Source organism: Anolis sagrei, chromosome 5, assembly GCF_037176765.1.
Source record: "Anolis sagrei isolate rAnoSag1 chromosome 5, rAnoSag1.mat, whole genome shotgun sequence".
NCBI lineage: Eukaryota > Metazoa > Chordata > Lepidosauria > Squamata > Dactyloidae > Anolis > Anolis sagrei.
Window position 1 is genome coordinate 169,820,280 of NC_090025.1, and position 23,686 is coordinate 169,843,965.

At 38.3% G+C, this 23,686-nt stretch overlaps 1 protein-coding gene across 1 annotated transcript in view; it reads left to right on the top strand.

Moving 5' to 3' along the window:
- Positions 1 to 23,686, top strand: part of NUAK1 (NUAK family kinase 1) — a 76,361-nt gene that overhangs the window by 22,157 nt on the left and 30,518 nt on the right. Inside the window, exon 2 of the mRNA XM_067469224.1 lies at positions 12,466 to 12,586. Within this exon, the coding sequence (XP_067325325.1) occupies positions 12,466 to 12,586 (121 nt within the window). The remainder of the gene's footprint in view (positions 1 to 12,465; positions 12,587 to 23,686) is intronic.

The following is a 23,686-nucleotide window of genomic DNA, read 5'->3' on the forward strand; positions in this document are numbered from 1 at the left end:
CTCCATTATCGATGTTGACCAGACTGCTGGGCAAAACTCTCAGCCTCTCTAATATACCCAAAAAATCATGTCTTTTCACATGAGATTCAGATATGGACCACTTTTCTAATAAGCTCTGTGACCTTTGTATTCTTTGTTGATCAGCCCTAAGTCTACTAAAACTAGGTCTCCTGTCAATATAAACTCATTACCATTATCTTGAAGCTTATTATTCTCGGCACCTGGAGTTTCAGCCTCTGAACTCATTTTCTTGGAGATCGCCTGCACTGCATCCTCTGGAACAGGCATTTTCAAACTGCGGCCCTCCAACTGTTTGGGCATTCAACTCTCAGAATTCCTGACAATTGAACAAGCTCATTAGGGCTTCTGGGATTGGAGGCCCAAACAGCTGGAGGGCCGCAGTTTGAGGATGCCTGCTCTGGAATATGGCCTGGTCTTGATTAGTTGGAGACACAGACTGCTCAGTTTCAGGACTTAAAATCTCAGGCCCAGAATCCCCATTAACAGTAATATCACACAACAATGTGACCAGAACTACAACAGGGTGCCCCAGCTTTGTGACTGTGCATGGCTGCCTCCTGCGGAATTCAGGGAAATGTAGTTTAGCGAAGCCAAGGACCTCCTTAGGTAAATATTCCAAAGGCCCTGCCCTAAACTGCATTTCCCAGAATTCTGCAAGAGGCAACCACAAAGTGGAGGCCCTTGCGTCAAAAAGCGAATGTGATGTTGCCCTCAGTTACTGATCCAGATATGATGAAGGGTGCTCTCACATCACCACAGTGGAGGAAAGATTCAATTGCTGCTGCCATTTGGCTTTTCTACATGGAATGAGAAAGGACACCACCACCATATTCTTCACCATAGGCAACCAAATATCTGAGATCGGCACTGTTGAGCCCTCCTTATCCTATTCTCCCCATATTTTCTTACTTTTTCCCAACTCTTCCCCTTATTTGTCACACACCTCTTTCCCTTGAGGTTTTCCTCCTTTCATTCTTCCCTTTCTTCCCTTCTACACATTCTTCACCCTGCCCTTTCTCCTTCATTTTCTCACACTTTGCGGCTCTTCTATACATCCATAGCTCACTTGGATAGAGAGGTACTTCTCTCTGCTGCTCAGCCTTCTGCCTGTTTTGATTGAAACAAACTTTACTATAAAAATATGAGGTATATTATTGTACTGCATAGTGGCAAGTTGCTAAAATACAGTAAACGTCTTCACTATACAGCTGAAAAATAAAAGCAGAGGAAATCTGATGAGCAGGACTGAGTTTTAAAACAGCAGGATTGTGCTGGGTACAAATTACCCCACTGTTTACTTGGTGTGAAACACTGAAGAAACATCCTTGGCGATTGCTCTAAACAATGAGATTAGGTCACTTATAAATAATCAATTTGACTTTAGCTGCATGATTCTTTCTGGGACTGTATTGCCATGGAGATGATCTGGCTTAGAGGATCTGAACAGTAAACATTTTCAAACAGCTGAACAGTCCCAGCTTTGAAAGCCACACCTTTCTTCATCAAGGGAGAATGCTCAGAACCTTCTTGGTGTTAAGACCATACATTGATTGAGTTGACATAGGCATTATATTGCCAGGATGACAACATATAATGAAGGAACCAAATGGGTGAGGGGCATCAGTAGACCCATACACATGGGAATAAATATCCAAATGTGATGAAGAAATTGTTATACTGATTTCCTTTTAATTCCATTATTTGGTATATTTTTAATACAATGCCCAATGACAATATTGTATTTTCTTCCCTCATGGGATTATATTATTTGTTTTACATTCTTTTTTTCCTCATTCCAGCCTCTTTTTTGCAAACACATATTGGAGTTGCCTTTGAATTACAACTATGATGTTTAATCAAATTGGATTAAATGACTAAATACTGCTAATTGGATAGGGTGTCAGAAAAATGAAGAAAAGTTTTATGGTGTCTTCAAGGTTAAATTTTCTTTACTCCTGGCTTGTAAAATTGAAAGTCCTTAAAAAGAAAAGAATGTATCATACTATGCTCTCACCAAATGTGCATCAACTGCCTTGAGCCAGCCATGTAATATTCATAACTTTGCAAACTCTTTGTAGCTATAAATAAAAACATAACAAGTGTGAAATACAATCAGAATGTCCAATGTTCTGTTACAAGGAAATCATATCATAGTTCTGCAGTCCAAAAATTAAAATTACCAGGAGATACATCATCTGTCCGAAATTCACCTGTTGTTGTTCCAACACTTTTCTTTCAAAAGCAATATATATGAAGTTGTGGTGCTTTATTTTTCCAGCATGGCATTTTTTTTTCATGTCAGGAGCGACTTGAGAAACTGCAAGTCGTTTCTGGTGTGAGAGAATTGGCCTTCTGGAAGGATGTTGTCCAGGGGATGTCCGGCTGTTTGATGTTTTACCATCCTTGTGGGAGGCTTCTTTCATGTCCCCACATGGGGAGCTGGAGCTGACAGAGGGAGCTCATCCACACTCTCCCCGGATTAGAACCTCCGACCTGTCACCGGGCATGGAAATAGGCTAGACTGAGATATCATATGGTTTAAGTAGAAGTGACTTGCAGTTTCTTGAGACACTTCTGACAGAGAAAAAAAACCCAAGAAAAAATATTTTTTCCTTTTCAGCGCATACCCTGGGTGGACATTTTTCTCTCTGAAGGGAACAATAAAAATAAAAATAATATTTCAAGTCCCACTAAGATTGAATGGGTAGAGCTTGCCTTATTAATAAACCATTCTAATCTTCCCAAAACTATGATTTGGCTAGACCAGGGTTATACTATTATGAACGATACAACTTACAGTCCACCAGCATCTGAAGGCTTTTGATTAGAAAAGACTTTTAAGACTACAGTCAACCATTTGATCATTAAGTTTGGATGATGTCATTAGTTTTTTCTAGGTGTGTTATCCTATACTATCAAGAATTGCGTTAGGGCATACTTTACAGATTGAGGTTTAGCAGTCACATTTTGTCCTCTCTGACAAGAAGAAAAAATCTGAAAGTTCGAGGTTATGTTCCTGTACAAATCGATTTTATTTTGGACATCTACATGACATTTTCGCCATTCCATAGTATTCCCAGGGAACTCTTGGCATTACCAAGGACTTTTCATTCCCACTCCTGAGATCAGTTTAAATTAACCCAGGCTTTCCTGAAATGAAATGTACCTCTCCATGGCTGTCTCTTTGTGTTATACTGGAACTAACTAAGATAGCTGCTGTCAAGCAACACAGTGCTTTTTCACAGGACCTGGATTGAATGCCAGTCAAGCGATTCTAACGCTTAAGTAGTACAATATTGCTGGAGGACTTTTAACATTTTGCCTAAAGTTCCTGAATAATAATTAGGAAGGACTAAATGGAAATTGGTAAAAGGTAATTCCTGAAATGATACTTGATCCTAGATGTGATGTATCATAAGTAAGAGAGGAATGAGGAAAAAGACAAGGAAGTGATGAAGGATAGAGACCCCAGATGTAACTGCTAGGGTTTTGCATTTATGGTAGGGAATGACTTAATGTGAACCCCAAAACTCAGCTCAAACAGTAGCATTTCTGAGACCCTGGAGATCTGGGTGCTGGGATATGATATTAGCCATATTTTTCTGGTTGTGGAACACATTGAGAACAAATAGCTACAGAGATTTCCTCAACTACTTGTCTCAATATGCCCCATGAACAGGAGAGTGCTGCAGGCAATGTTCCTCAGCACCCTGGTTTGTAATGTCCAAGAAATGCTTGGTCAATGTGTTGCCAGGCTGCAAATGTAGATTTCTTTTGGAGAATTGCATCATCAGATGTAGTTACAACAAAGGAACTGTTGTCATAGCTACACTGATGATGCAAGATCTCAACCATGGTTCCTTGCCAAATTTGTGTCCGCTTTAGAATAAGTGATTGTAACCAGTAAAACTAATCGGTCTCCAAGAAAGAAGTAAGCTTGATGAAGAAACAATCTTGGATGAAGTTGTTCTCAAGTAAGATAATAGCTATGTACATTTCAGTCTTAAGTTACATAATTCTTGGCATCCACCCCACAGCTGAGATGTAAACAAGTGGAGGCTACAGAACCTCTACTACAAAAAGTATAAAGACATTTTAAAAGATTCTTCATATTTTTGTGAACATAGCTGTGTTTGAAATTCATTCATAAACAGAACTGTCAGTGGTATTTATAGTGTGTATAAAAGAGGCCTTTATTGTTGTGATACTGTAATAAAATGGATCTCATTGTTACTTTGAAGAACAACTATTAGACTTGTAGGTGAACATGTGTAAAGATCTCAATACATAATTATTTTGAGTAGCAGATTCAAATCCTCAGCTATAAGACTGATTTTTCAGCATTCACTTGGCAGGTTTTCTCAAAGTATATGAAATAAGAAGTCATGATTGGCACCCAAGTGACATCATTTTATTTTATTACGGTATGGGTGCCACCGTACAATAATATGGGTTGATATTTATGTAGTGTTCTTGAGTGTTCAGAGTGTTGCCCGGACATTTCTTTTGTGATCTTCACCAGCTAAAATAAGCCAGTATTATCTACCGAATGCAGAAGTGGAGTTAGGGTTGTAGCTGGGAAAATGTGGCATATTGCCTAGGACAGTCAGTGGTTCTCAACCTGTGGGTCCCCAGATGTTTTAGCCTTCAACTCCAAGAAACTTGCTGGGATTTCTGGGTGTTGTATGCCGACACCCACAGCTTGATTGTGCTGTAAATCCAGCCGTGCATTGTGTGGACTCTCCGCAGAAACTGTGTTGTGAGCTCACTTCATTTTGGCCACATAGTTGTGGCCTTAGATTGAAGTATATTTTCTTGCCTACTCATTGTGACTGATTTGGAGAGAATACATCCAATCATTTGTCAAAGAATTTCACCAGCTTCTGATTTCTTTCTTACCTCATCTGAAATTGGCAGTGCTTAGTTTTTAAAGTTCTAATTATCCTGGATCCATCAGTATAAAATATAGCTTTCCCTCACATGAACCTGAAAAATGATTTATGAAAACCAGTGGAGGTTCATCCCTCTCCCTTCTGAAGTCACATAGGGAATATTGATAGAGAAGGCCTTCTTGGCTGCCACACCTGATCTGTGTGTCTTTCCAGAAAATATTCCCTTAGTGCCCCAAAAACCCCTCCTATTTATTTGTCTGCTTGTTCCCAGTGCATAATGAAATTTCTGAAAGAGCGTTTTAAGGCCTGTTGTGCTTCTTCTGTTGATTTCATTGTAACTGGTTTTGTGTGAGTAACACTGGGAGCCTTGTAAACAGAAGTGCAACCCTGGTTGTTCTTTATTTCTAAATAAATAAATAAAGCATATAGCTTTGTAATTTATAAAGAAACAGCATGAAGTGAGTCTTAATGAGACCTAGGACCACAGCCAAACAGCATTAGAGAAGACTTCAAAAGGTTTGTTAATTGCCATTTATGTGGATGTGTAATTTACATTTTGTACTCTCAGGACTTTTGGGGAAAGGGTTGTAGTACCCAATTTATGTTACTTTTTAGTATTTGTCAAACAGGGTCAAGATCCAGAAACATTGCTTTCCCTTTTCTAGATGGTGTGGTTCCCTCACTGACCCTAGATGGTGAAGAATTTGCTCCCTTATGTGTTTGACAATAACGTCCTTTTAACATTCTTTCTAAGAGCCAAGTGCGGGACTGTTTCAGACTAAGCATATTTTTATCAATGTCTATATTTATTTTTTTCCCCAGGAATGTATGTTTGGTTCCAAAAGCCACCCACATCCTTCTTTCATGCAGCGCATATATGCATTTGCAGCCTCTCCCAGCGAATAATGGGAGAGAGAAAGAAAAAGCTGGCTTAGCTGCCAATGGATGCTGATTTCCATCACTTTGGAATTACTTAGGCATTTGTTCCTCTTTCTTACTGTGACTAAAATTACATTGTGTTGATTTTTCAAGCCAATGGTATGCTACAAGAAGAGGAATATAGGGATGTCCTACATTTTAGACTATTCAGGGTCATAGAAATGCCATGTCCTTTTCTTATTTCTTGCTGATAGTAGAACTATGGTGGTACTAAGTCCTTTCAGAGAGAGAGAGGGTGGGTTAAAAATAAAGATTTGTTGTAATAATAATAATAATAATAATAATAATAATAATAATAATAAGGTGTTTAGCCAGTTTATCATGTAATGGAAGAAAGGTAGCCTTTCTAAAGAAGAAAATAATATTCTAATAATAATAATAATAATAATCATCATCATCATCATCATCATCATCATCATCTTTATTTATATCCTGCTCTATCACCCCAGTGGGTACTCAGGACAGTTGAGTGTTGGTCTTTCCTGATCATTTTTGTGTGGATTACAGTGTTATCATTTTATGCATTTTTGTTATTCTGTATCCAGTATCCTTCTGATGTTGCAAAATATTTTTTATTTAATTTATTTAATTTTATTTTTTATTTAATTCCAAACACTGATCAAGGAACATGAAAGGCACGGCAAACTAACTCAACTAGAGAAGTCAGCCATAGCAGAGCATTTGATGAACCAACTTGGACACAGAGAGCACAGAAATGCTTTTACCACTCTCACAACTACCATGTCAGACTAGACAGAGAAACCACTGAAATCAATAAGCATGTGGACAATTTCAACAGAAATGAGGAAACCATGAAAATGAACAAAATCTGGCTACCAGTATTTAAAAAACCTTAAAATTAGGACAGTAAATAAAGAACAACACTCTGAAAAAAGGGGAATACCAGACATGAAACAATGAGGACTAGCTAACACCTCCTAACAAAGGATTCCCACAGGCAGGAATCAAGGTGATTAGCATTGCAAAGAGTTCTTTCTCCCACCCTGGACATTCCACAGATATATAAACCCCACTTGCTTAGTGACCAACAGTCCTCACAACCTCTGAGGATGCCTGCCATAGATGCAGGTGAAACGTCAGGAGGCAATGCTTCTGAAACATGGCGATACAGCCCAGAAAACTCACAGCAACTCAAATTAAGCTTTACTTAAGTTTTTAATCATATGATTTATAGTTGATTTCATCTGGAGCAAATACACATATGAAAGGATTACATGGTCATGTTAATAATTATTATATAATATTAAAAATAAAACTTTATTTATACCCCACCCTATCTCCCTGAGGGGACTGAGGGTGGATTCCAACAAGCAAAAAAAGCAAATATTCAATGCTTCAGTGCAACAACAGATACAAACATAATAACCCAAAATAATCCCATTTATGACAACAACTTATAACATGACATCAAAAAATTAAATAAAATATAACCATTTTTATTATGTTCTTGGATATTGATGTTAAAAATTAAATAAACATATATAATGCATATATTTACAATTTTTGTGACTGCACCTTGTACTTTTATACATTCTATTTAATTGATTCTGGAAGATAATGCCATTGTACAATAGTGCTGTGGAATACATGAACAGCTATCGGTCTGAACAGTAATTGTATCTATGACCAAATAAAGGAAGATTTGTCTTTTACAATAGTGATGCTTGGCATCTGTCAGATCATTTGGTTGCAATCAGGAAATCTTTGTGTTTTGATATCTTACATTTTAAAACAAAATGTGTTCGAGGCTGCATATATAGATAAATGTGAGCTGGTTTATATTTCATTGTATTGCCTGTTCCAGCCTTCATGAGTATTTACATGCTTGTCTTTCACTGGCAACACAAACTCCCATGTGGCTTTTAGACTCTGAATTTGTGATGCACGTTCATCTCTATTGTTTCCTCTGTTCCCACTGTTCCATTCGGAAAGATGTCTACGCACATGATTAAGGAAGGATGCAGGAAGGATATGGTTATTGAGTGATTGCATAAGAGATGTGCTGGGCATGGAGGGGCAGCGTTCAAAGAAGAATGATAGTGGAAATAACTATTTTCAGTTTTATCTTGAACTATAACTGCAGAGTAATATATTCTCTTTTTCTCCTGTTTCATGCAAAATGATCTTGGAGCACCTCTGAGGCTAATCAAGTGAAAGATGTATTGTCTAAGGCTTTCATGGCTGGAATCACTGGGTTGTTGTAGGTTTTGGGGCTATATGGCCATGTTCTAGAAGCATTCTCTCCTGATGTTTTGCCTGCATCTATGGCAAGCATCCTCAGAGGTTGTGAGGTCTGTTGGAACTAGTTCAACCCAAGAGAAAGATGTTTTTACAAGTGCATCTGATCTGCATACATCAGATTCGTCTTCGATCTGATGAAGTAGACCCAGTCTGTGAAAGCTTATGCTGCCAACTTTCTTCTCTCAGTTTGAATCAAAGGTGTTACACGATACCCAGGTGTACTGACATAACATAACATAACATAACAACAACAACAACAACAATATTACAAGTCACAGGTACCACCTGCCAGTAGTAAAGAACTGGTGGGATCATAAACTTGCAAAAATAGTGGAAAATGAACATGCAAAAATAATGTGGGACTTTCAAATCCAGACTGACAAAAGTTTTGGAACATAATACACCAGGCATCATGACTGTGGAAAAGAAAAAAGTTTGGATTATTGATGTCTCCATACCAGGTGACAGTTGAATTGACGAAAAACAACAGGGAAAACTCAGACTTATCAGGACCTCAAAACTGAACTGCAAAGGCTCTGGCATAAATCAGTACAGGTGGTCCCAGTGGTGATCGGCACATTGGGTGCATGCCAAAAGATCTCAGCCAGCATTTGAAAACAATAAACATTGACAAAATCACGATCTATCAACTACAAAAGACCACCTTACTTGGATCTGCATGTATCATTCAAAAATACATCACACAGTCCTAAGCACTTGGGAAATATTTGACTTGTGATTTTGGGGTACAAAACCAGCATACATATCTCTGGGTTGTAGGTTTTTTGGGCTATATGGCCATGTTTTAGAAGCATTCTCTCATGACGTTTCGCCTGCATCTATGGCAGGCATCCTCAGAAGTTGTGAGGTCTGTTGGAAACTAGGAAAATTAGGTTTATATATCTGTGGAATGTCCAGGGTAGAAGAAAGACCTCTTGTCTGTTGGAGCTAGGCGTGAATGTTTCAGTTGTCCACCTTGATTAGCATTTGATGGTTTTTAGGTGTGGCTTGTTAGTGCTTGGGGGAATCCTCTGTTGAGAGGTGATTAGCTGTTCCTGATTGTTTCTTGTCTGGAGTTCCCCTGTGTTTGAGTGTTGTTCTTTATTTACTGTTATAATTTTAGATTTTTTTTAAATACAGATTTTGTTAATTTTCATAGTTTCTTCCTTTCTGTTGAAATTATCCACATGCTTGTGGATTTCAATGACTTCTCTGTGTAGCCTGGCATGGTAGTTGTTAGAGTGGTCCAGCATTTCTGTGTTCTCAAGTAATATGCTATGTCTAGGTTGGTTCGTCAGGTGCTATGCTATATATCTTGTTTGTTGTGTCATAGTGTGTTTTTGTGTCAGTAAAATAACAACAACGATTTATTATGATGATGCTGGGGTTAAAATGGAAGGAAAAAGGAAGAGGAGCCAACCAAGGGCAAGGTGGATGGATGGTATCCTTGAAGTGACTGGCTTGACCTTGAAGGAGCTGGGGGTGGCCACGGCTGACAGGAAGCTCTGGCATGGCCTGGTCCAGGAGATCACGAATAGTTGGAAGCGACTAAATGAATAAACAACAATAACAATAATAACTGTATTCTTGTGTCCTGCCACCATCTCCCTGAAGGGACTTGGGGTGGTTTACACATGTTAGACTGAATCAGTCTAACATGGCTATATATTTGAATATCTTTGCTGTGTTGAGCCTGGGATGAGCAGAATGGCATGTTCAGTACCAGATGTGCTGGTTCATTGCAGTTTTTCCTTTAAAATGTATTTCACATGTAGAATCTCATCACATGGAAGTTGAGAAGTGTCTTCTCTGTGCTTCTTTGCACTGCTCTGCGCTGCCAGCACAGAGTTCAACAGATGATGCAGGACTACTTCCAATGGGGCTCTGTGCCAGCAGCGTGCCGGCAGCACAGAGAAACAGAACTCAGAGGACTCGGATGTACACACAAACCCTCAAAGAAGAAGCTGGGGAGGAAGCAAGAGGAAGCTGAGGACTGTGGGGAAACATTGTGGGAAGGGATCCCGCAATAGTAAAAGAAGGCAGCTTTATGCTGCCCTACAGTTTCCCTTGCTTTTCTCCACTGTCCTCCGACTACTCAACCTCCATGTGATGAAGTCTCTAATGTACACAGTGCTTTGGAAAGTAACCAAAAAAATGAACCCTACCATGCAAGATTTGTGTACAAGTGTTATCGTGAAGGAGACAACAGTAAAAGTTGATAAATGCTATAATGTTTGCTTCACTGAACTAATAATGTCCCAGATTATTTCTTTTTATTCTTTCTATGGCTACTTTCCCCTGCATTTTGTGCCTACTCAGGTCTACTTTAATTGGAAATATTTCCAAATTTAATTTGAGAATTGTGTGTAGAATGTACCACAATTCTCATTTCATTCACTGTTCTCCACTCTGTTACTGATGCGCATGAGTGCCTCAATGAAATGTTACAAGGAAAGAATGGCAATTACCTACATGAGTATAATAATATTATTTCACTGCAGAAATCTGTTGCTGTCTCCATAGAATCCAAAAATTGGAGGAAATCTTATAATATACTGTAGTCCAATGCCATCCCAAACTAGTCTAAAGACACAAATCTGTATGCAATCACATCAAGATATTGCTAAGCTTTTTAGTTTTGAATGAGCATGTGGGGAAAAAGGCAGTCCTTTAAATATTCCAGACCAGAACGCAGGTCAGATACTAAAGTAGTGATAAGCATGGAATAGCAATCCCTATTTCATACCCTGAAAGATACGCTGCACTTTCTAAAAACATTCAAAAACTGGCATCACTGCACATATTTCTCAATGCGTTTTGTTAGTTTTGTACAAGGTATAACTAATCTAAACTTTGTAAATTTATGGAACAACTTTTTGAATGACATTTTCTTTGAAGAGCCCCAAAATAACACACATATACTTAAATAAATTATTTATATTGGGTATGAGTTAGCAGTTTTATCTACATGCATTCTTTTATTCTAGCAAAGTCAACTATTTGGGCCATTTACATAAATGGCATTTGCATTTTCCACTTTTGTATAATAATTGGAATTTGTTTTGACTAGAGCAGTGTTTCTCAATCTTCCTAATTCCAGAACCCCTTAGTACAGTTCTTCATGTTGTGATGACCCCCAACCATAACATTATTTTCCTTGCTACTTCATAACTGTAATTTTGCTACTATTATGAATCGTAATATGTATTTTCATTCACTGGACCAAATTTAGCACATTGGGTATCACTAGACCAATGTGCCCAAATTTGAATGTGTATTTACCCAATGTGCCCAAATTTGAATGGGGGGGGGGGGGAATCGATTTTGTCATTTGGGAGTTGTAGTTGCTGGGATTTATAATCCACTTACACTCAAAGAGCACGAGTTCACTTGAACTCTACTAATGATGGAATTGAACCAAACTTGGCAACAGAACTCCCAGGAGCAACAGAAAATACTGGAAAGGCTCGGTGGGCATTGACCTTGCGTTTTGGAGGGTTTTTTTGTCATGTCAGGAGCGACTTGAGAAACTGCAAGTCACTTCTGGTGTGAGAGAATTGGCAGTCTGCAAGTTTTTGGAGTTGTAGTTTGCCTACATCCAGAGAGCACTGTGGACTCAAACAATGATGGATCTGGACCAAACTTGGCACGAATATTCAATATGCCCAAATGTGAACATTGGTGGAGTTTGGGGGAAATAGACCTTGCCATTTGGGAGTTGTAGTTGCTGGGATTTATAGTTCACCTACAATCAAAGAGCCCCTTGATCACCACCAATGATAGAATTGGGCCAAATTTCCCACACAGAACTCCCATGAGCAAGAGATAATACTGTTTTTAGATGGTCTTTGGCGACCCCTCTGACACTCCCTCGTGACCCCCCAAGGGTCCTGACCCGCAGGTTGAGTATACTCTTACTTTCAAAATAGGTCTCTTTTACTTGTTATGCTGCATTAACATTTGGAGCTAATGCATTGCAAATAATCATGCGTGCTTAGCATCTATTTTGAACAAATGCTTAGAATGATGGATTGGGTCAAGAGCTTGGCTTAAATGTGTTACTATTACTGACTGCACTTCAATATAATTTGGAGCCCAAAACATGTATTATGTGCATTAGAATGCACTCTGTATGAAAATGAATGGCTACAGAAATAAAGATCTCACAGTACTGCTAGTTCCTGCTAGATCAATTACATTTTCTATAATGCAATAAAAGAGAAAAGCTTTATTTTGTTCATTCCATGTTTTGCCAGCATCTAACATCTGTATTTATTTTCTGAACTCTCCTAATGGTTTACTTTCATCTGCTTTTTTTCTAAGAGTAATGCTCAATTTCCTGAATTTATAGGTTGCAATAAAATCCATTCGTAAGGACAAAATTAAGGATGAACAAGATATGGTTCACATCAGACGGGAGATTGAGATCATGTCATCTCTCAGCCATCCTCATATCATCACTATTTATGAAGGTTAGTGCCTGGTGTTATTTTCATCATCTATACCATTTATTCATTCAGTTCTAAATTTCTCATATCCTTTTACACTGATGTGAGTCTAAACATTTATCTTCTATTTATTTGTATGGAAAGTTGCTTATGGGGTTAACCTTTAAGTTGTTTTTATATCAGTACCTTGTTACTGATATAGCTGCAGTCACTTCAAAGCCAACCAAGTTGATATGGTAAGGTATTCCAGACCATTGTGGACTAAGGAAATCCTCTGAAAACAAACTGTGAGTTTGATTTGCTTTGTTACCAACTTCCCAATGGGTCTACACAAGAGAGTGAGATCATATTGTGGAAATCATCACTAGTTCTCAATTTTGAAATATTTCCTCACTACTGTACTTTGGATTTGGAGGAAATGCAGCAGATGGTTGTCATGATAACACCTTATTGCAAAGTTGTTGTTTACAGTGTCAACTTTCCTAGGAAGACTCAGCCAGGAAATAGTTTTGCCAAATCTTTTTGGAACCATTCATGCTGTTGCATTAGAGGAACATGTGCCACAAACCCATTCTCTCATAGGCAAATGGGATGATCTCAGCATGCATCTTGTTGCCCTTTAGAAGTAGCTGGATTGCAATGTTCATCAGGTCTAGAAGGCATATCTTGAAAAAAGTCTTCTTTTTAGACTGTAACTTATAAAAATTTTCCAATCAGGTTGCTACTGGTAATTCAAAAGGTAATACGTTAAAATTTTGAGAGAAGATGAAGGATGAATCTAATGACAGCTGTTGAATAGGCACATCAACTGGCATATCAAGGTGAAAGTTTAAGCGAAGACCATCTCCTTCATACACATAGTGAAGAAAAGGTATCTGCCAATATTTTGATGGAACGTAAGAGCATGATAGTCCACTACAGAGTACCAGAGAACCCTAAAGAACTGTGCCTTGTCAAACTTTCTAGAGCAGTGGTTCTCAACCTGTGAATCCCCAGGTGTTTTGGCCTACAACTCCCAGAAATCCCAGTCAGTTTACCAGCAGTTAGGATTTCTGGGAGTTGAAGGCCAAAACATCTGGGGACCCACAGGTTGAGAACCACTGTTCTAGAAGATGAGTACAATAGACGTGTAATAATGGCTGTCTTGGTTCACTAATCTCTTTATGCACACAGTCTCCTGTGGTTGTGCTAATATGTGTGGCCTCATACAAAATGACTATCAGTAGCCTCCCAAGCCAAGCCTGATAACAATCCATGCTCTAAAGAAGTGGGGAAATGCTAAGAATGACTGTATGTGAACTTCCACATTTTGAGTCCATTCAATATTATCTATCATTTAGGCTTATAAAACAACTCTCACAGCACCAGTGTACCAGAATATCTGAAATGATCTGTGTTCAGTGTTGAAATGCAGGGAAGGTGGAAGCTGGTCAGAAGACAGAGTTACTGCCAATATGAAGATTATGTTTTGGGAAAGGAGGCTCATGATCCCAGGGAATAGAAGAAGGGTAAAATCCAGAAAGCAATCTCAGCACTGGTACTCTTGTTGATGAACTGTTTGGAGAAGGTACTGAGGTTCAGCTTTACTGGGCAAATGGATATAGGCTGACCTGTGCAGCCTGTTGATTATATTCAACCTGGGTTACCCGGCTAAATATAATCAGATTAATACAGCCTATGTATTGCTTGCTCTCTAGAGCTTAATCTTCTAGGCTTGTCAAGAGACCAGAGAGCAGATGGCACAAGAGGTAAGGTGCTGGACTCTAGTTGGTGGAGGCACTAATGGTCAATGAAGATTTCCATTCCAGCATCTTATATCAACTCTTATTTAACTGCTAGTAGAAAATGTTAGCTTTCACATTTTTATTCCCCCCTTCACCATGTGAACTGTTAACTGGGTTTGGATGTGAATAGGAAATATCATCTTTTTGTTACACATTAATAAAATATAGCATGGAGCTAAGTATGGATTGGGGCCTCCATGGAGTTGTGCTTTTCTGTCAGATCCCTGATCCATTTTGGAGGAGGGGACAGATCTTTGTCTTCAGTTAAAGCTTTAGTTGGTAAACCTACCAATTAAAGTAGTTAAAACTCATGGCTTTAATGGAAATTCCATTCCTAGTGCTGATATGTATGGTTTTGGGGGAAAAAGACGAATGACTTGGAACAGTGTTACAGTATCACATATTGAGTTATTCAAAAGCATGTTGTGCTGAAAGTTGAAAGGAGACGAGTATCAGACTCTTTTCTTAAGGAAAATCTTAACAGGATTTGGGAACAGAGAAAGGGAGGACTGCTGTGTCAGCATATGCATTGCAAATGGAGCAAGCATTCAGAATGTGGGCTGAGACTTCCAGAAATCTGTCTCCTGAAAACTTTTGTCTTGCCTGTTGTTGTTGTTCTTCGCTTGAACAGTTAAACTACTTAGCAGCCGTTGCCTCAGCAGAATTAGACATGCCTAAGCCTATTGATTTCAGTGGTGTGCTAAGCTCTGCAATGGGCTGGGCAGTAAAATATTTATTTATTTATTTGCGGCATTTATATCCCACCTTTCTCAGCCCAAAGGTGACTCAAGGCAGCTCACAAGTTGGTAGCAATTTGATGCCACAACAAACATAAAATACAGTTTAAAAACATTCACACATAATATTAACACCATACCCAATTGATATTACACACTAGTATTACAAATCCTTTTCTTGCTACTTCTTCTACATCTGCATCAGATGTGACTGCCTTTAGTGCAGAGCAGTGCTTTTCTTATACAGTTTGCCCTCCACATTTCCTGGTTTTAGGGGCACAGGATACCCACAAAAGTGAAAAACCTTAAATAAACTAACAGCTATTTTTAACCTGAGAGAACACCTTCCTAGGAATATCTTAACTTTTCTACCACTGTAAACTGCCCTGAGTCCCCCATTGGGGTGAGAAGGGTGGGGTATAAATGTAGAATAATAATAATAATAATAATAATAATAATAATAATGTATTGTCGAAGGCTTTCATGGCCGGAATCACTCAGTTCTTGTGGGTTTTTTTCGGGCTATATGGCCATGTTCTAGAGGAGAAATGCCTCTAGAACATGGCCATATAGCCCGAAAAAACCCACAAGAACTGAATAATAATAATAATAATAATTACTTTGTCCACAACTTACACTGGAAGTTGACTTTAGAATTGCACTTGAGGGCCTAGAGAAGATTTCTGTAAGAATCACTAGATCCTCGAGTATGACTTTATGGTCAACTTCTATCAGATCTTAGCCTGATTGTATTTTTGGAAATAAAGGGATTATCTAAGGATTATCAGCAGTCTGATTTGTTCATGCACCCTGAAGAAACAGACTGAAATGTAACTATGTATTGTGAAAGGCTTTCATGGCTGGAATCACTGGATTGTTGTGTGTTTTCCAGGCTGTATGGCCGTGTTCCAGAAGCATTCCCTCCTGACATTTCGCCTGTAATATGGCAGGCATCCTCAGAGGATGCCTGCCATAGATGCAGGTGAAACGTCAGGAGAGAATGCTTCTGGAACATGGCCATGCAGCCCAGAAACACACAACAACCTACTGAAATGTAACTTCATGATGCTAATTAGGAAAAACAAAGGAGTTGCATATGAACAGCTGGAAATGCCATATTTTTTCCAGGTCCCTCTCACTTATTGACTTATGGCAACTCCATAAAATTCATAGACTTTTCTTAGGTAAGGAATGCTCTGAAGTGGTTTTGCCAATTTCTTCCTATGAAATAGAGCCTGCAGTAACTAGCATTCATTGGTAATCTTATGTCCAAGTACTAGTCAGTTATGATCTTTCATAGTTTCCCACAATGGATGGGATCTGGTGCTTCTAGACTAGTGGTTCTCAAACTGTGTTCCTCCAGATGTTTTGGACTTCGGCACCCACAATTTCTAACAGCTGGTAAGCTGACTGGGATTTCTGGGAGCTGAAATCCAAAGCACCTGGAGGAGCACAGTTTGAGAAACACTGCTCTAGACTATTTAAGCATTATGATTTGGAGTCTGTCATTAATTCAGCACTGAAGATCTTGCATCATTGTGCTTTGAAAACTGTGTTATTGAATTTAATCTACAGGAACCTATATACAGGATGTCACAGTTTCAAAGGAAATGTTTCTTGTCTCCTATGTTCCTGCTCTTTTATACTTTATTGAAGCCATTGAACCTGATATAAAACAAGATACTTGCCATTGAAAATACTTCTGTCCCTAAGTAAAAGGTCATGGAAAGAGATAATTACTAGAAGACGCCATTCTCCAATCCCAGCTCCTGGATTGGCAAGAATCTTATTCCTAAAACTTTTCCCCAAACTCTTCTCAGAGTTATATTTGTTGGTTTTTCTTTTTTGTTTTGTTGTGGAGCTGAATTCAACCTGTGACAACCGTTGTGAATGGGACACATCAAAGAGCCTCAGTCATAAATTATCGTGATAGTATCTTACCAACTCAGGGCTGTGTATCCCTCCATTGAATCAATATATTCATAATACAGCCTTGCTTTTTCTTATTGTATTCCACTTTATGGAGCAGTATCATCTTTTCTAATGAGTCATCTCATATGTCAAAAGTATGACATTCTCAGTTTAGTCATCTGATTTGTTCAGGCCTGATTTGTAATCAGACTTACTGAAGAGTTTAATGTCAAGTATTGATTCAGCAATGAAAGTCTCACATCTTTGTGCTTGGAAAGTTATATAGAATCACATTAGTGGCATCAGTATTATCATCACAATAATAAATTATCTTTTAATTTTGAAGTAATAAATATGGGTTTGGGGAAAGGAAAATAACAAAGAAAAAAATGAAAAGAGCAGGAGAAAAAATTAAAGGGGGAAATCTGACACGTGGTACAACAGTAATAATGAATCTCTTATTGAAATGTCGGATTGGAGGTTGGTCTTCCATCTGGGAAGACTGGAGACCAATGGTTAATGGGTGCATTAAGTTTTCCTGGTGTGAGCCCAATTCTTTCAGGGAAAGGCCTTTCTATCAGGATTTGAAACACGTGTTTCTCTTAAACAGGATCCATGTTTTGGTATCCTTTTGACCTTGTTTGGCTAAAGGTGATTAACCTCTGCATTTGTCAACTCAGTGTCAACACAAACCACCCGTTTTCAATGGTAGCCAAATCCACATGTATGTAAACAGGCTTTTTAGTTTCAGAATTCTTTCTGTAACTTGATCAAAATGAATTTATCTCCAGTATTATCTGAAAGAAGCAAACCCCCAGTTTGGAGTCAGAAGAAATTCCATCCTCTCCACAGGACTGTAATTGGCAGCCTTTTGACTGCAGCTGGAAGGAAACGGCTTTCAAGTAATTTTTGAGGACTGGGTGGATTAAGCTGACTTTTCCAGAAGTGTTCCAAATTTCAGGGCATGAACAAAAAACAAAACAAAAGCCTTTCCACTCCAAAACCTTTCCCCTCCCAAAATTCTGTGTTCAACACTTGAATCTTTAGGGAGTAAAATGTAACCTGTGGCCATACTATTTTGCTGTACTGTATCTTTGGGCTTGGCCTCATGTTAGCCGCCCCGAGTCCCCTTCAGGGAGATGGTGGAGGGGTATAAATAAATATTATTATTATTATTATTATTATTATTATTATTTTAACGCCAAAAAATGTCCTGTCTGGCAATTTTTATGGAGAGTGAAAACCTGAATAGAATAGCACTTGAACATCCTTATTCATATACACGCCTACCAGTAAAGTTATATAAGCTAAAGCTGCTTCCAGATGAATGGCTTATGAAACTACCAATTAGAAGATATTATGCAGCCATTCTGTCTTTTCCTCCTTAATGAGCACTGAGTAGCAAGAAAACTGTTGGAAGTATGTGGGGATCTGTGGAAGAAAGGAGGATCTGTCTCTTGCAAAGTCTGTCTGGAAGCAGTATAGTACTTGTAAGAAGCATAGTATTAGAATAGTAGTTCCCAACTTGTGGTCCATGGACCACCAGTGGTCCCCAAGAACGAAAATATGGTCCACGGCCTCACCATTACTACATAGTTGCCTCAAAACCACGCGGCAACAAGAGTGACTGGTCTTGCGAAACCCTCTTATAGTGCTGAGGCAACAGGGATGTTGGGAAGGGAGAGGCTGACTACCCACAAAATATGACCACTACCACATCAGCTCTAGATTATTAAATATGGTTTTCTATGGGCGGGCAGATGGCGACTACTGGGTGGCATATGTTCTCTATCAGAAACTAGAGCTGATGTGGTCTATCCAATGCAGTTTTCTGAACCAACACCTCAAATAACCAAACCGAATCTAAAGTTGACAAAACACTGATATATAACCCTTTTGGTACTAATGTTGGAGAGTGGTCCCTGGTCAAAGTGGTCCCTGGTCAAATGGTCCTTGGTCCAAAAAAGGTTGGGAACCATGAAGAACAGTTTCAGTTGAGGAAATGTTCTCTGTAGTTCTATTGTATTAGGAGATGACTGAGATGGTTTAAACAGTGGATTTTAATGTTTTAATGTTTATCTATGTGTATAATCTATTTTGGTCCCGGCATTGAATGTTGCCGTTTGTATGTTGTGCTCTGCCTTGAGTCCCCTTCGGGTTGAGAAGCGCAGAATATAAATGTTTTAAATAATAAATAAATAAGAGAAAATCTGTCAAAGGTCAAAAATACTTTTTTTCACAAGTCATATAATACAATAAAACATATAAGACACATATAAGTTCTGGACCAAGATTAAAAGGCTGATATTGTAGCAGCCTTATTATTAAACGGTACTTGGTCTGATTGGTGCCTTAGTGGGAGACTCTGGGATCCTGTAAATTGCCTTCGGATACATAATAGAAGAAAGATGAGACATTCATTAAAATGTTGACATCAAAGGAACTTACTTTCACTGTGGGACATAATTGCATTTCAATTAGCAGGTTTTTTTTTTTAAAGTGAAATCTGGTCTCCCATGAATTGAATACATGCATATTAATATCCCATTCTGAGTATGGAAATATATATGGAACTGGTTCATTGAACTTAATTGCCCACATTGCTATCCTGGATTTTCAAAATTGAAGATCCACCCAGAATAGCTTAAGTCAGGAATCTTTTCACGGATATTTGCAGGTTTGAAATGTTCATATAAAAGCACAAAAATCCAAAATATATGAGGAGCTTCTTGATTTGCCTCATTACTTTTTTTGGTTACTTTTACTAAGAGAACAATATAATATCTGTTGTTGTTGTTGTTGTTGTTGTTGTTGTTGTTGTGTACTTTTGTGTCATTTCTAATTTATGGTGACTACAAGGTGATCCTTTTTTGGCATGATTTGTCAGAGGATGTTTGTCATTGCCTTCCATGAGGCTGTTCCATGCCCAATACAGATTTGAACCTGGGTCTCCCAGAGTCCCAATCCAGCACTCAAGCTTTTTATTTCAACTTTTATTATCTTTTACATACAGTAGAGTCTCGCTTATCCAACATAAACAGAAAGCCAGAACGAAAATGTTGAATAGTAAGGTGGGATTAAGGAAAAGCCTGTTAAATGTCAAATTACGTTATGATTTTACAAATTAAGCACCAAAACATCCTGTTTTACAACAAATCAACAGAAAAAAGCATTTCAATACACAGTAACATTATGTAGCAATTACTATATTTATGAATTTAGCACCAAAACATTGCAATGTATTGAAATTGCTGTGAATCTGAGTGGGAGGCAGATTTCATTGGATAATACAGAATGCTAGATGAGCAAAGGTTGGATAAGCAGGAGTCTACTGTATATATTTTAATAATTCATATGAAAATTACTATAAATTATAATATAGAGTTTTCCTAGAGGCTATTGGTTGGGAGCAAATGTAACATTTTTGGTGGTTGTTGTGTGCCCTCATGCCATTTTTGATTTATGGCAATCGTAAAGCAACCCTATCATGGGATATTCTTGGTAAGATTTGTTCAGAGGGGCTACTGTCATGTCCTGCTGAAATTGTATGTCTCTGTGATATGTTTGTAAATATTGGAATAATCTGGACCAATCCCATGATTTGTTTTTATTCATTTGGTTATTGCACTCAATTCAATGCTGACATCTTATGGGAAGTCCTACAATGATGCCCCTAGAAGGAAATGTGAGATACTGAGTGCATGCATCATAGATTAGCTTGTCATATCCAAGAACCTGAGACTCATAAATCTTTATGGATTAAATATAGTTTTATGAACAGAAACAGCATGGTCACTGTAAGAAGAGAAGCTATTTCTAGTGGAATTGTATCTCCTATGAGTGCATAGCTGCACATTCTGAGTTTTCATCTAGCAGTCCTATGATTGTATTATACACTTTCTTTCAGACCCTGGACTCAGTCATAACTGATACTCAGAGGGATGAGTATATGTGGTTTTTGCTTCATTGTATCTAGTTGAGATAATTTCTGATTTTCACACAAAAGGGATTAGGGAAAATCCTTTTTGGCTACAGCCAAACACTGATATAAACACACAATTAAATAGAATTAAATTTTCACAAATGTAACAATTTTTATAAGTTCCATTATAATCCAATTAACTGGCATAGATCATGTACATGGCGCAGCAGATTAAACCACTAGGCTGCAGAATTTGCTAATCGGAAAATTTGTGGTTCGAATCCGGGGAGTGGGGTGAGCTCCCATGGTTAGCCCCAGCTTCTGCCAACTTATCAGTTTGAAAACATGCAAATGTCAGTAGATCAATAGGTACCACTTCAGCAGGAAGGTAATGGCGCTCCATGCAGTTATGCCGGCCACATGACCTAGGAGACATCTAAGGACAACGCTAGCTCTTCAGCTTAGAAATGGAGATGAGCACCACCCTCCAGAGTCGGACATGACTAGATTTAATGTCAAGGGGAAACCTTTACCTTTATTATTTTGTTTAAAGAGTAATCCATTATTAAAATTTTCTAACCTGAAATGTTTTATAGCATGGTATGTGGTTTAGAAGGCAACTTTGCAGATAATTTTCCTTCTTAGTATATAACACTTAAAATCTGGAAATGCAATTCATATTCAATCGTCTAAACATCTATACAAATAAATTAATGGAAGAAGGTAAATATTTCCCACAGAAATGTGAGTAGACAAAAATCCAGTAGACTTGCATCTTAAGAATGGTTTCAGATATTCAAATGTATTTTAGAATAATTATTTCTCCTTTAACCAAAGAGCTTCTTTAGATATTTAAGTGAATGGAAAGGTTATTTTACCCTGGTTCCTAAAATTAAAGACAAGCTCACTTTCTGCTCTGATTTGGCTGACCTTTAATAAAAGAGCACTTTGTATGGTTGCAAAGGTACTTCTGTCTGCTGCTGTACGGAGGGTAATAAAAATACCACTTTATGGAAAGACACCAGATGGAAGGAATGTCAACACACTGGAACTAATTTAGAAGATTGCTCTGATATAGAGCAAAGGCATGAGGAGAATTCAGATGGTTCCAATGTGAAGGGATTGGCTGCCTCTCTTAAAACAACAAACTAAAATTCTTATCCTGGGGTTACATGTAAATGGGAAAGCAATCAGTCCTCAAGGTGGATCTCTCTCTCTCTTTTAAACTATACCATTATACCTTTCAGTACAACATCAAAATAAAATGATATGCGTGTTTACTTTCATTCTGTTGTAGCTGAATGAGCAAACAATTGTAATACATTTAAAATACACACACACACACACACACACACATATGATAGCCAAGACAATGTGGATTTAAAAAAATTGTTTCTTTAGGAGCCCTCAGTGATGCAGTGGGTTAAACCGCTGAGCTGTTGAACTTGCCAACCAAAAGGTCGGCGGTACAAATCTTGTGGTTCGAATCCGGGCGACCTCCCGCTGTTAGGTTCAGTTTCTGCCAACCTAGCAGTTCGAAAACATGCAAATGTGAGTAGATTAATAGGTACCACTCCAGTGGGAAGGTAATGGCGCTCCATGCAGTCATGCCAGCCACATGACCTTGGAGGTGTCTACAGACAACACCAGCTCTTCGGCTTACAAATGGAGATGAGCACCAACCCCCCCCCCCCCCCCCCAATGTCGGACATGACTAGACTTAATGTCAGGGGAAACTTTTACATTTACTAGGAGTATGTGTTTCTACCAACAGAGAGCACGTACACTTCACATTTTTGCATTAATAATGGATAAACTTTTTTTCAACATGCTTACAAAGTGTTCTCCTTTTTTGATGAGCAAGAATATTTTAAGATGATCATCATGCTTCGCAGGGTGCTGTGAATTTGAGAACTCTGAACCGGCAGATAGGGAAGGAAGTCTCTGTGCTAATAAAGTCCCCTGAATAGAAACTGAGCTCATCATTTCAAGCCTTCTAAATATAGCAAAGTAGACAGATTGCACTCAGGAGTTATTATGATAGCAGCACAGGCTATGATGGAGAATAATGGTGTGAGAAAGATGGTGTTACAAAATGTTCTTTAGCTCAGGCACATCTTTGGTAATGAGAACTGAAATCCTTCCAGATTTCGATTTTTAAATAACATTCCATACCAAAGCACCAAGTTTAAATTAGCTGTCTAGAAACAAGGAACAAAAGGGAAACATGTGCCCCCAATCAGAATATTTGCTTTTTGAGTTTAAGGGGTGTAAGTAAATATATGGAGTGTCTGAACATAAACACTTTTTTTCTGGTTGTCTAAACTCAATTTGATGTTGCCAGCATAGGAAGTTGTATCCTTTCCCCACATCCCTTTTGCACAATCAGTTTTTGGAATGAATAGTGGGCTGAGTTAGAGAAGACACAAGCAAAGTGGGGGCCACATACACCTCTTCGGATACCGAAGTGTGCCCCCTATTCCCCAACTATTTTTTTTTAAAAAATACATTGATTTTCACATTTAATTATTATTTACCTTATTTATATCCTATCTTTCTCTACCCTGAGGGGGACTCAAGGCAGCATACAACATACAATATCCAACTGAAAACATAATAAACATAATTAAAATACATTTCAATGAATCATGTGATTTATTGTCCCCAAACCAATCAGCTAAACTAGAGGATCAGACAAATTAACCCTGACACTTTAATGTCACTTGTAACTCAGCTGTTGATGGGATGTTAAATGTGGTTGTATTGTCCA